The sequence below is a fragment of the Lissotriton vulgaris genome, chromosome 2_1 (assembly GCF_964263255.1).
Source record: "Lissotriton vulgaris chromosome 2_1, aLisVul1.2, whole genome shotgun sequence".
In the NCBI taxonomy this organism is placed as follows: Eukaryota; Metazoa; Chordata; class Amphibia; order Caudata; family Salamandridae; genus Lissotriton; species Lissotriton vulgaris.
Window position 1 is genome coordinate 1237617298 of NC_141687.1, and position 13379 is coordinate 1237630676.

The 13379-nt window shown below is 52.8% G+C and overlaps 1 protein-coding gene across 1 annotated transcript in view; it reads left to right on the top strand.

Annotated features, from left to right (window-relative positions):
* Positions 1–13379, top strand: part of LOC147732424 (uncharacterized) — a 2559122-nt gene that overhangs the window by 2221808 nt on the left and 323935 nt on the right. The window contains exon 90 of the mRNA XM_086954262.1: positions 8341–8423. Coding sequence (XP_086810388.1) covers positions 8341–8423 — 83 coding nt within the window. The remainder of the gene's footprint in view (positions 1–8340; positions 8424–13379) is intronic.

Here is a 13379-nt window from a genome sequence, read left to right on the forward strand (position 1 = left end):
GAGGTTCCCATAGCTTAGGAATCCCTTGCTGGATCCAGTGCCCAATCCCTGTTCCTGTCCCCATGTGTGTGTGTGTGTAGATAGGAGAGAGAAGGGGTGTGGAGGAGAAATGGCTAGCTCAGGAGGGTGGTTGTTCCCTGAGTGTAGTGTGTGTGTCTGGATTCCCCAGTGTGGTAGGATCCAGTGGTGGCAGCTTAATAGTGTCCAGTACATTTGTTCCCCGCCCCGCTCCCAGAGTTTGGTACCTGTGTCACGTGTGGTCAGGTTGAGGAATCAGGGGTGGTAGAAACTGCCTTACCAGTCAGAGGGGGAGGGGTTGTGTGTGAATGAGTGGTGTGTTGAACTGGAGGAGTTGGTGAGTTTTTTTTTTAAGGAGCTTGCATGTGAGGTGTACCTCTGGTGGTGTGCAGGAGGTCCTGCAGAGGCACTGGACAAGAAGGTGGATGTCTGGCGGTGTGCTAGATGTCTTGCAGAGGCATTAGGAGGTGATTCTAAAAGGAGTGGCTTGTGTATCTGATGATCCTGTGAAGGGGAAGAGGTTCATGTGTAACCCAGCTAGGTCCCAGTAGTATAGTAGGGGTGTTGGGGTGCACGCCCTGTCTCAGTGGAGGCGGAGTGAGTGTGGGACGGTGTGTCCCACGTTGGCCCGAAACCCTATCTCAGGGCCTGGAGAGTTCCCTAAGGGAGCGCCAGGTCAGGGGCCTAAGCTGTACACAGGGCATTTGAGGAGGATCTTCCTGTGTCTAGAGGACGGGGAGTGTCTGTAACCAGAACTCCGGCGGTCCTAGTGTTGGGCAGTACCGCTCATAAGTGGAGGGTGCAGAAGTCCTGGCTCACTGAACATTTGACCGTCTAGAGTGCTTGACCATTTGTGGGGCCTCTGGAGGTCGTTCCCCGAGGAGAGGGGAAAGCCAGGTTGGGGTTGTGGCCTGACATGGAAGGAGTACTGAAGGAAAGTGTGTCACTGATACGCTGCTGGCGTGTGCTCTGTCTAGCCTGAGACATACTGATACTGGAAGTTTAGTTTAGTTTAGTTTAAAGGAGTTTGTAGAGCGCTTGGTAACACCTCCCGGCGTGTCCCCGCGCTGTGGAGAGAGAATGCAACAGCAGAGAAAAGTCCAATCACACAGTAAAGAGGCAAGTTTTCAACTTCTTCCTAAACATGATTTCATTACTCTCCAACCTGATATCTAGAGGCAGGAGGTTCCATTGCTTGGCAGCTAAGGTGCGGAATGATCTGCCTCCCATTCTGTCTTTTTTGGGGCAGGTAGTTCTGAGCAGACCCATTCCTTTAGATCTCAGAGATCTATTAGGTTCATACACAGACGCCAAATCAAACATATATGCCGGTGCTCTGTGATGAATTATTTTATGGCACCAGAGCATAGCTTTAAAGACAATCCTCTTACTGATCGGTAGCCAGTGGAGGGCTGCTAGAGAGGGGCGTGAAGGAGCTCGGCGGGGAAGCCTTAGCACCAGGCGAGCTGCCGAATTTTGTAGAACCTGCAGCTTTTTTATGTTTTTCTCTGATGTCCCCATGAGCAGCACATTTCCGTAATCAATACGGGACGTTATCAGTGCCTGCGTCATGGTACGCCTGGAGTTAATGGGTAACAGGTCGAGGGTGCGGTTAAGGGTTTTCATCACCCCGAAACATTTGCCAACAGTTTTCTTTACGTGGCTGTCAAAGGACAGTTTATTGTCCACCCATACACCTAGATTCTTCGCCTCTCGTGCAGGCGAGGGCAGAGGACCCAGGCAGCTGGCCACCACTCTGTTGTCCATTTGGCCTCATTGCCTCCGATAATGAGGACCTCTGTTTTTGTCCCATTAAGTTTCAAACAGTGTTCATTCATCCACATAGCCAGTTTGGACATGCAGGCATTGAAGTTATCAGCTTCCTTAGAAGGGGCTTGGGTCAGAGATATGAGAAGTTGCGTGTCGTCGGCGTAGGAGACAAGCTCCACGCCGAACGATTGCACCACCTCTGCCAGAGGGGCCATGTATAGATTGAACAGGGTGGGGCTCAGGGCAGAGCCCTGAGGAACCCCCTGCTCAAGCATCACCCTGTCGGAGAGGAAAGTCCCTCTTTGAACTTGGAAGCTCCTGTTAATCAAGAAAGATTTCAGCCACCTCAGTGCCTTGTTGGTAACTCCTGCTTTATTAAGACACTGTAGCAAGATGGAGTGTGCTACAGTGTCAAAAGCGGCACTGAGATCAAGCATGATGAGGGCCATTGTCTTTCCCTCATCTGCTCCCTCACGTAAGGTTTCAGTGGCCCTCAGTAGAGCTGTCTCCGTAGAGAAGCCAGTTCTAAAACCCGACTGAGATTTATGGAAAACATTATGGGTCTCAAGATGTTCCATAAGTTGACTGTTTGCGATTTTCTCTGCTAACTTGGCCACATAAGGTAGCAAGGATATAGGTCGTAGGTTATCCATTATGTCCATGCTGATGTTTGGTTTTGGAAGGGGGTGCAGAGGGACGGTGTCCTTACTTCTGACCCCGGTGCAACCTGAGGGTTTAGATCTTAGGTTGGGAGATTAGGAAACTTCTAGGTCAAGAGGAATCTCTACCAAAGTGGATCAGCTGAAGAGACTGAGGGGGCTGCCCTTGCTGTGTGTTCTGGGGCTCACCTGCAGTTTGTTGTTTCCACTAAGGTAGAGAAAAGGGGACTTTGCTGTGAGCTGTGTCCCCCCGCCTGCTTGAAGAGGGACTGTGCTTTGTACCTCAGAAGTGGAATAGTTTCCAGGTGGTAGACCAGTGATGGAGTAAGGTCCTGATCTGGTAGGAGAATTGTGTTCTGGTGAGTGCTTCTCTGTGAGGGTGCGGAAACCCAGAAGTAGAGGTAGGGTGGGGCATTCTTGCCCGTGACCTCTGGTCAGCCTGAGGGTGTGGACCCTAGGTTGTTGGATCAGTGGTAGTTGTAGCTACACTGAGAGAGAGAGAGTGGAGAATGGCTATTGTGTGCCAGGGGTTATTGCCCCCCCCACTCTGTGGTTTGGTTAGGACCTGTAATTTGGATGGCCTATGGCCTGGTCTTGGCCGTGGATGACTAGGAAGTACCAGTGTGGTATCCTAGTTGTGTCAGAGAGTTATTGTTTAGAGGTAACCAGATGGGTTCAGAGTGGCGTAAAACCGGAGGGTGTCCCTGCCGTGCAAGTCTGTGTCCGTGTTTTGTCGCCCAAAGCAAGGAAGCCCATCAGTGGAGTGATTGGTCTACCCTGCGTTTTGGCTGGAAGGGGGGTGTGTTGGACCCGGCCCTTTGGGCAGGTTCACCCCCAGACTTTTTGCTTTTTCCTAGCCTGTTTCTCGAATCTGGTGGTGGTGATTTTAGGCCTCTGCGCACTTTTTCACTGTGGTACAGTGTAAAGTGCTTGAGCTCTCTGTGAATGAGTGGTGAGTGGCCTGCCCTCCCATAGGAATGAATGGGGAATATGTATGCCCATGGTAGTTCCTGATGTGTAGGGAGTGCAGGGGCGAGTTTGGTATGTACGAACTCGTGAGAATGAATGCTGCAAAATGATATATGCGGCATGACTGTGTCTAGTCTAGAAGTACTACTTTTGGAAGTTGGCATATTTGTGTAAGTTGGTGCTGGCGTGTGATTGGCTGGTGAGCCTGGCCCAGAGTGCCTGGGCCTGCTTGTGGATTGACTGTCTGGTTTGAGGATGACAGGGGCTGGAGAGCCCAGGAGGTTGTCTGAAGTCAGCCCATGGAGGAAAGGCAGCATCTGCTGCCAGGGAAGTGGGAGGAGATGGCACCTGATAGTGAAGGGCTGTGCCTGCCTAACTACAAAGCTGGCTCCACCTCCCGCTGGGCGACTGTCACCTCTGTCCCTGATACTGAAGGGACTTCCCTATAACAAGTTCTAGCTGGTTCTCACACTGCCTGCTTCAAAGGACTTCAAAGACTTTTGGCTGTATAAGAAGGGGCTGTGTCCCCTTCCAAAATGTTCTTGTTTCTGACTTGAATCTACCAGGGGTGGGCGCTGCCCAGCCCCTGGATGCCTGGAGGACTTCTGGGGGACCCCTATGCCTTGCCTGGGCTGAGGGGGGGACTTTGCTGGACTTTCTGCCCCCCTAAGCACCTTGAAGTGCTTCTTCTTTGCTATAGCGTTGGGAGCGCTGGATTTGTCCTTCATAGCTCTGAGTGCGCTTTATTTCCTGCCCATGGCGCTTTGGTTACACTTCTAGTGCTGGAGCGCTTTATGTGCCTCTATAGCGCTTGGAAGCGCGTTGCTGCTGGAGGCCGGCGGCGGATCGGCGCGGGAGCCCACTCCGCTTATTTTGCCGACTTGGATTTGCCCCGTTATTTATTTAATTAGCGAGTGCCCACCTCGCGATTTCTGCCCGCCTGCCTGCCTAGCGAGGGCCGCCACGCTGCCCGCGGCGACCCGGAAGTACCTGGCCGGCTGGCCAATCCCTTCGCGGCCGGGCGGAAGTCCCGCCCCCACAGCCCGGGGGAGGGAAAGGGAAGCCATGGTGTTTGCCGCTTCCCCCTGCCTGGGGGAAGCCTTTGTCGGTGTTGCCGGTCTCCCATGCCTGGAGGGAGACCGGAGAGGAGCCTGACGAGGGAGGAGCGGAGGGGGCGCGGGGCACATTGTCGGTGCCCGCCCCCACCGCAAATCCGTACTGGCAGCTAGGAGAAGAGCCTGCCGATGCCAGGAGGGAGACCCGTGGCCGCCAAGAGAGATGCTGCTGTCCGGAGGAGCCCCCACCAGAGGAAGGAGACCGGTGAGTGGGGCTCTGATCGAGGCGGTTGGGGGTGTGTGTCGGGCACGCTTTCGGTGCCGCCCCCGTGACCTGGGCCCTGTTCTCCCTTTCTGCTGCCCCAGCAGGGCAGCGCTTGGTGTTCAGAGTCCCCCGAGAGGGACTCCAACAGAGTTAGAACACTTTGGGCGGCCCCGGTTGGCAGAGGGCCGCCCCGACGACCTGGGGCATTACTTGCTTCAAGAGCCCCGAGAGGCTCCTGGGGTAGTGTTGGTCCTGAGCCCACGGAGGCTCCAACGAAGGGGCATATGTGTTGTAAAGAGCCCACGAGGCTCACAGCCCTATGTGTTTTAGAGCCCAGAGAGGCTCATGGTGCCATAATTGATTTAGAGCCCAGCAAGAGGCTCAGGGGGCATTGGTTGTTTTGAGCCCTGCAGGGCTCCCCCATTTGGCGCATTTTCGGTCCTGGGGCTAGTGAGAGCCCCAGCCACAGATTTGACTTCTCAGCTGCCCAGCAATTAGTGGGCAGCTGCACCGTTTAGGCGCAATTTCAAGAGAGTCCCTGTATGGGACAGAGAGGGCACAGTGGTGCCAGGTTCACAGCTGCGCAGCACTTAGTGCCAGCTGCTACGTTTAGGCTTTCCTTTCTTGAGACTGGCGCTGCATGGCAGCGCACCCTGACATTGAGACTCAGGGCGTCTTAGCCCCAACAAGGCCAGTTGGCCTAGGGACTGCCACAGGTGGTGGCTTATGTAAGTTATGCGCAATGTGATTCCTATGTTTTTAATAGTAATTGCCTACTGTGTGTTTTTGCGCTATTGACTTAGGTTCTGGCACCTCTGAATGTGTAGGTTTATGCATCATGTGTCTTTCTTTCCATGCGCTGCACCTCTGAATGTTTAGTCATCATGTGTCTTCTTGCGCTGCACCCCTGAATGTATTTTATTGCATCATGTGCTTTATTCTTAACACCTCTGAATGTTTTAGGCATCATGTGTTTCTCTTTATTACTCCTCTGAATGTGGTTCATGCATCATGGGTAATGTGTTCTGGTATACCCCTAAATGTATTTTATTCTTAGGTGGTTGTCCTTTTTAGTACAGGTGGTCCTAGTAAGGTCCTGGTTCCTGTTACCAGTGGATACTGGTTGTGATCTTTGTGATTACCATTTTAGGTTTATTATTTCTTATTCTAGAAGTGCTATATCTGAATCTGACAGTGGCCCATGTGGCCCTGTCTTGTAAATAATCCCATGTGAATATTGCCCGTGCCAGTTGGCCCTATGTATATGTGTGATTTTATCTGATGTGTTTTTACAATACAAAAGTTATTTTTATAATAACCTAGTGTGGAGTCTCTTTTGTGGTGTGCCTAGTATGTTGTTGCTGTTGTGCGCTTGCGCAAATGCTTTACACATTGCCTCCGAGTTTAGCCTTACTGCTTGTGCCAAGCTACCAAGGGGGTGAGCAGGGGTTATCTTGGCGTGTGACTTCCTTGCCCTCACTAGAATGGTGGTTTCTGCCTGGCTTTGGCGTCAGCCTTAGCCTACCAGAAATAGCCAGTTCTAACAGTATGCATTTAGTTTGTTGAGCTAATAGGGATATCACAGAACTAGGAAAGTGAGGGTGCACCAGGCGTTTCTGAACTTAGATTGCTCTTTGCCAACTTTATGATGGAAGAATGAAAAACAAGGTGACAGCCCAAAGGGTGAGGACCAACTAAGTCATACTGTGTGTGTGGCCGGGTTGTCTACAATAAGACAGTAATATCAGAAGCACCATACACTGAAGGGGCCAATCAGTGAATAATGTCACAACAGATCTCAAAACCCAAGATCATTTCATCGTACAAATGAACATTCTAGAATGTCTTTTGTTGGTGACTGTTGGAAATTCCGGATTGTGCATGGAGAACTGAGTTTTTATATTTTTAGCGACATAGCATTGCCCCTTTACAAGGGCATCATTTGATTTGGCCTCAGGCTAGTCTGAATTTTCACCTACAATACTTTTTATGCATCATAGAGGTGAGCTTGACATGCATTGGGTGTTGACGCATTCTACCATAACCTTCTCTGCCTTTCAGTAAACTCATTAAAGATCACATTTTTAAATCTTCCATAGGTAAGAGAGAAGAGCGGGCATTTGCTATTTATACTCGAATTTATTTGTTTCAAGCTGGCACACCGTGGACCGCGTTAAATGGGTTTGCTAGTTATAGAAACAAAGACAGTTGAGTAAACAATGCAAGATTACCCTAGTTATAAAGAACTTTTAAAATGTCATCTTAAGCAAACCTTACAAGCACAATCCACCCAGCTCACCCAGAAATTAAGGTTTATGCCTCTTTGAAATAAAAGTAGTTATTGATTAAAATGCCTTACTAAACCAATATTGAACAGGCAATTGTTAGCAAGAGAGCATGTGAATTGATAAGTCAATTTCTAACGGTATCTGAATTACAATGCAATTACAAAGCATTTTGCTCAGTCACATTTTATCTTAAATTGGTCACAACTTGGAACTCCAAACCACACGTTCCATCTGCGCTCATGTAAATTTAGAGCAATGGCAGAAATGAGCACGTGTACAAAGTTGAGACATTTGGTAAAGGTAATTCCTACAACCCTTTTCTCCAGGATCCCATCGTAAAATCTCTTCACCGTAGAACCTCTTCACTAGCAAACATGGTAAGTGATGTCGGATGCTCTCTCTTTTCTGCTACATACTAGTGAAATGTGAATTATCCACATCTTTCGCTATTTCAGACTTTGATGTGCGCCCTCACCTCCACCTCCTTTATAAACCTAGGGGCAGATTTATGTTAACTGGCGCATCCCTCGGGATGCGCCAGTTAACGTGTGCCACAGTGCGCTACAGCTACGCCACCCATGGTGCGCCGCATTTATAACGCGGCGCACCATGGTGCAAAAACGGCACAGATGCGTGACGCATCTGTGCCGGAAATGTGGCGCATTGCTGGAGTTGCGTCGCAAGCGCGACGCAGCTCCAGCAAGGCTCGGGAGTGCCCCATCTACACAATGCTGCATCAATACCTACGCCTGCTTCAAGCAGTCGCAGGGTTTTGACGCAGCATTGGCCAGAAAGTGACTGAGTGAAATCTCATAGCCACTTTCAGGAGGCGTTCCTGCGAAGGAACGCCCCCCCCCCCCGCGCAGGAACGCCTCCTTGGCGCAGGGCTTTACAACGTGATGCATCTCCTAGATGCGTCACGTTGTAAATAGGGCGCATTGTTTGTGCCGCAGTTGCGTCAAATAAAGTGACGCAATTGCGGCGCAAGGGCATCATAAATCTGCCCACTAATTTAGATGGAAGGCCATGATGTTCGCTTACCACATGTTGTCTAGAGAGGGTTGCTTGAAGACTTCTGTATGAACCTTTCAACATTACAATAAGGTCACTGACGACTAAAGCTTTGTTAAATGCAATGCCAGGCATCGTCAACAAGCACAGGAGGGATCCGAATATTGTATTAAAATGAATCCGCTCTCGCTAGTGTCTGGTGGGCGAACTCTGAAATGTGCCCATGTCTGTCTAATTCAGTTCTTGTTGGCTCGTGATACTGGTGAATCCTTTTTCGTCACTACATTTTCTCTCTCTGTCTTCAGCCTTCAGTTCTATGAAACGCTTGGTTTCCTGGGTTCAGGAGGGGAAGCAGATGGAGGGAAGGATGAAACAACTGCTGGTTCAGGTAACTGACATCAAACAGGAATAATGTGTGCTCTGCTCGCTTCTAGTTCTACCTTATACGCAGCACTTGTTCAAAGCATTTTGGTTTAACTCTAGTCTTTTATCATTTTCTATCCTTCGCTTAAATAAAAAAAGTCCTCGACTTTGTATGCATTATCAGCCAAAGCACAAGTCTAGCATTAAAATCAGAATGTATTACCACCGATGTGCTTTAGAACGTACCTCACTTGGGGTTACCAAAATATGTGGCTTGTTTGTGATTATTTGAGAGCGAGCATTGAGATTTCATGGAGGAGAGAGGAATCAGCACATACAATTGGGGCCCATCGGGAGACGGGGAGGGGAAGAACCGACCGGACACAGATATAGGTGTGATAAAGGCCGCTTTATTGGGAAACAGGTGCATCCTGAAAACATACCCCAACCTTGGCCTTTGCCGTACAAAACTAGGCCTAACTAATTATACATGTACCTGACCAGAAACCCCCACCCCCTCCCCTAAACAGTTCCCCGCCAACAACATAACATCATTATCAATAAACCAACACTTTTCTCACTGTTTCAACATCAGCCCTCTGTACACTCCCTCTCCTCAGCCAGTAAAACTCCTTCCTCCTATCCTACCCCCCCGTTTGACTAGGAAAAGCGCCATCAGACATAATCATTGCAGCACCTGCCCCCAGCGACAACACTACCCGAAGCCCTAACACAGAAAGCACCTGCTTCACAACAAACCCTGGGCATCCTGCCAAACCTCATCTCCCGGGACAACTAACCCCCTACCTCCCCAGAAACCTGATCTAAGGGTGGGAGGGTGGGACAACGCTACACTACGCCCACCGGCTGCTGGGTCACTGTCCCTGAAATGGTGCCCAGTGACCCAAAATGGCCGGTTTTAACCCCACTAGCCCAAATGGAGCCCAAATCCTACTAGCTAGCCCAAACCCATGTCCCTTCCTGTGTCCCTATCTAAATCTTCCCCCCTCCCCTTCCTCCCGGAGCCCCAAACTTCCCCGGGGGGGAGAGCCTCCCTCCGGTCGGCCTCCCCCCGCAAAGCCTATTGGGGCCCATCGGGAGACGGGGAGGGGAAGAACCGACCGGACACAGATGTAGGTGTGATAAAGGCCGCTTTATTGGGAAACAGGTGCATCCTGAAAACATACCCCAACCTTGGCCTTTGCCGTACAAAACTAGGCCTAACTAATTATACATGTACCTGACCAGAAACCCCCACCCCCTCCCCTAAACAGTTCCCCGCCAACAACATAACATCATTATCAATAAACCAACACTTTTCTCACTGTTTCAACATCAGCCCTCTGTACACTCCCTCTCCTCAGCCAGTAAAACTCCTTCCTCCTATCCTACCCCCCCCCCGTTTGACTAGGAAAAGCGCCACTCGAAAGCCCCCATAAGGCTTTCGACCCCCCCCTTAGGGCCCCTGCACCTTTGGATACCTGCGCACCCCTATTGCCCGGTCTAATGCCTCCTTCAATTGCACGATATATAGCTCCATCCCATATCTCGACAAATGAACACCATCCTCAAGAAAAAAGTAGACCGCCCCATATTTCAGTTCCGGGTGTTCCATCCTCCCCACCCCTTCCTTGTCACAAAAAGCCCGCATCTCTCTGTTAATCTTCCTCCTAGTCCTATCTATAGCCCCTGGTCTCTCCGCCCCCCTCCAACACCTCCTGGGTATGAACTCGGACCATATGACATAGCACCCTGCCCACTGCCTCCTGATCTCCAGCAAGTCCCTCCTCATTTGTTTTACCAGCGCCAGTCCCTTGCACTGCACCAAGTCGTTCTCCCCCAGGTGAATGACCACAACATCCGGGCAGATCCCCCCCCCGCACAACATTGTTCAAAACCGGCACCAACTCGTGCCAACGCATGCCCCCTTTGCCCCTCCAATGACACCTAAACAATTTCTCATCCAGTTCCAGATTGAGATTCCTGCATTTCTCCCACTCAGCCCTCTCCGCTCTTTTGACAAACGAATGGCCCACCACATATATGGACACTGCTGCCGCCGTCGGCCCTGCCACCGCACCTGTAAAGAGACACATGTAAGCAGCGAGCCCAACATCCTTTCTTAATCCAACGCTACCCCTCGCAACCGAACATACGACTTATAGCAGTCTGATTTCCAGCGCCCCAGCCGTTTGATCTCCTCCTTCCCCCAGCCTTTCCGCGCTGCCTCCGTCGCTGCCCCGATGCAAAATGAATGCGTTCCAAACTCCCCCGGGTCCTCACCCATAGACCGCAGGGCGTGCCGCAGGACCCACAACAACTGCGCCGCCGTCACACGACCCCCTTCGCTCCTGCCAAAGACCACCGCAACATCCTGTCCCCTTTCTTCCGCCAGCCGTCTCCCCCATTCCGCCGGGCACACCGACTCTGTTCCCCCTGGACCCAACAAGACCCACGTACCCTTCCCCCGCTGATCAGTCTTGGACCGCCGAAGCCGCACCGCTACCTCCCGGCCTTCGATCTCCACATCCCCCCACCTCAAACCTGCGTCGCCCCTCAAACCCACCAACTCCGACACCCGAAAAGCTCCAAAGTACAGCCACGACATCAACGTGGAAAACCGCACCGTCTCCGCCCGATCCCTGCACACCCGCGGTAACTGGCCCACCAGGCCTGCCAACATGTCTTCCGTAATCGGCCGCCTCTTCCGCGCTCGAGCCCCTCTCTCCCTCTCCCAACCTTCCAGAAGTCTCCCCCCCAATTCTCCCGCCGAGGGTGCATACCCCCACCACAGCTTGCCCATGAAGGCCACACCTGCCAGCTTACCCGCAATGGTCACTCTCGCCAAACCTTTGTCCATCAACCCCAGCATGAAACGCACCACCTGCTCCTCCCGACACCACTTGCCCCGCTGCCTTACCGCTCCAAAGCGCAGAAATTCCGTCCAGGCCTGCTCGTAACTCTTTCATGTGGACGCTGCCAGGGATGACCTCACCAACTGAACGACCCGCGCTCTTTCACCAACCACATCTCCTTCGGCACCTCCGTCTTGACCGCCGCTGCCTCCGTGGCTAGCACATGGAACCTCCGCCACTGAGAACGAGACAAAGCATCAGCTTCAGCACCTGGGGTTCCCTTGCGGACTGCCGGTTCACTACCTGCACCACTGACATATTGTCCACCTTAAACAACACCCGCCTGCGCGCCTAACTCCTGTGCCCACACTGTCACAGCCACCACCAGCAGGAACAGCTCCAGGAAAGCAATGCTCCTACCCCCTGCCTGCCACTGCTCTGGCCATTGTTCCGCGCACCATCTGCCTGCCCAGTAGATTCCAAAACCTCCAACTCCCGCCGCATCCGATGACATCGTCACGTCCCACTCCCAATCCTCCGGGGGTGCCATGGGCACGCCATTGAAACGCTCCCAAAAAAGCCAACCACATGTTCAGATCCTCCTTTGCGCCCGCCGAGATCCGCACATGATGATGCGGCCTTGTCGGACCGGACAATGCCAAACCCAGCCGCCGACAGAAAGTCCGCCCCGCGCGCACCACGCGACAAGCGAAATTCAAATGCCCCAGCAACACCTGCACCTCGCGCACCAAAACTTTCGGCCTGGCCAACATGCTCTTCACCAACTCCACCATAACCGCCTGCTTCTCCTCCGGTAGGCGTGCTTCCATGGCCGCCGAATCGAGCTCTATCCCGAGGAACGACAGCACCGTGCTGGGCCCTTGCGTCTTCTCTGGCGCCAACGGAACCCCCAGGTCCGTAAAACTGTCCAGACTCTGCTGGCAGTCCGTCGAACCGGGCCGACCCACCAGGAAGACGTCGTCCAGGTAATGCGTAATCGCCTCAGAGCCTGTGCGCCAGGAAAAAGCCCACTGCAAAAAGGAGCTAAATCGTTCAAACAAGGCGCAGGACACGGAACACCCCATAGGAAGCGCCCTGTCCACAAAAATTTGCCCATCAAGCTGAATTCCCAGCAACTGATGATCCGCCAGGTGAACCGGCAGCAACCGAAAAGCCGATTTCACATCGCATTTCGCCATCAACGCCCCCGTGCCCGCCGTCGTCACCAAACGCCTCGCGACATCCACGGACGAGTACGACACGGACGCCAACTCTGCCGAGATAAAGTCGTTCACCGATGCGCCCTCCGGCCATGATAGATGTTGAATCAGTCGGAATTGGCCCTGCTCTTTTTTCGGGACCACTCCAATGGGGGAGATGATCAAGTCTGGCAACGGTGCCTCTGCAAAAGGCCCTGCCATCCTCCCCTCCCTCACCTCCTTAAAGAGCTTCTCCCGGACGATACCTTTGTGTGCGTTCACGGACTTCAGGTTTTCCGCCCACCGAGCGATCCGCGGACCCTCGTACCCCAACCGGACACCCTCCCTGAAACCCCGACGCAGCACGGCCGCATCATCCGCCCGCGGATACGCCTCCAACAACGGTTCTAACCGATCCAGCCTAACCGGTGTACGAGCCTTTTCCCAGGGTACCTGCCCCCCCTCTACCCCCTCCCCTCCCCCTGCTGGGCCCGGGAGCCGGGTATTGTGACTGCGCTGGGCCGCCCCAAGGCCCCCAGCATCGCGCCTCTGGATGTCGTCTCCCACATGCGGAGCACTCGTGCCGAAAGCGGCACGCCTGCCGGAGACAGGAACCCCTGTTGAAATCCCAACAGGTTCCGACACCCTGAGTACCTCCGGCACCTCCCGCCCCCACCCCTCCACGGGTGGGGCGAGCCGAAAAGGGGGGCGGCGCCATTGGCAACCCACTGGCCGTGAAAATGGTACGGCCAAACTTAGCCCCACTCATCGTCTGCTGGTAGAGGTCGGAGTCCAACTCCCCCCAATTCGCCTCCGGGTCCGACGCCATGCGCGCCCGAAACTCCTCATCGTAATGCGACCAAGCATTACCTCCGTAAGTCACCTGAGCCCGCCGCACTACATCCATATACTTGAACAGCGCGACCG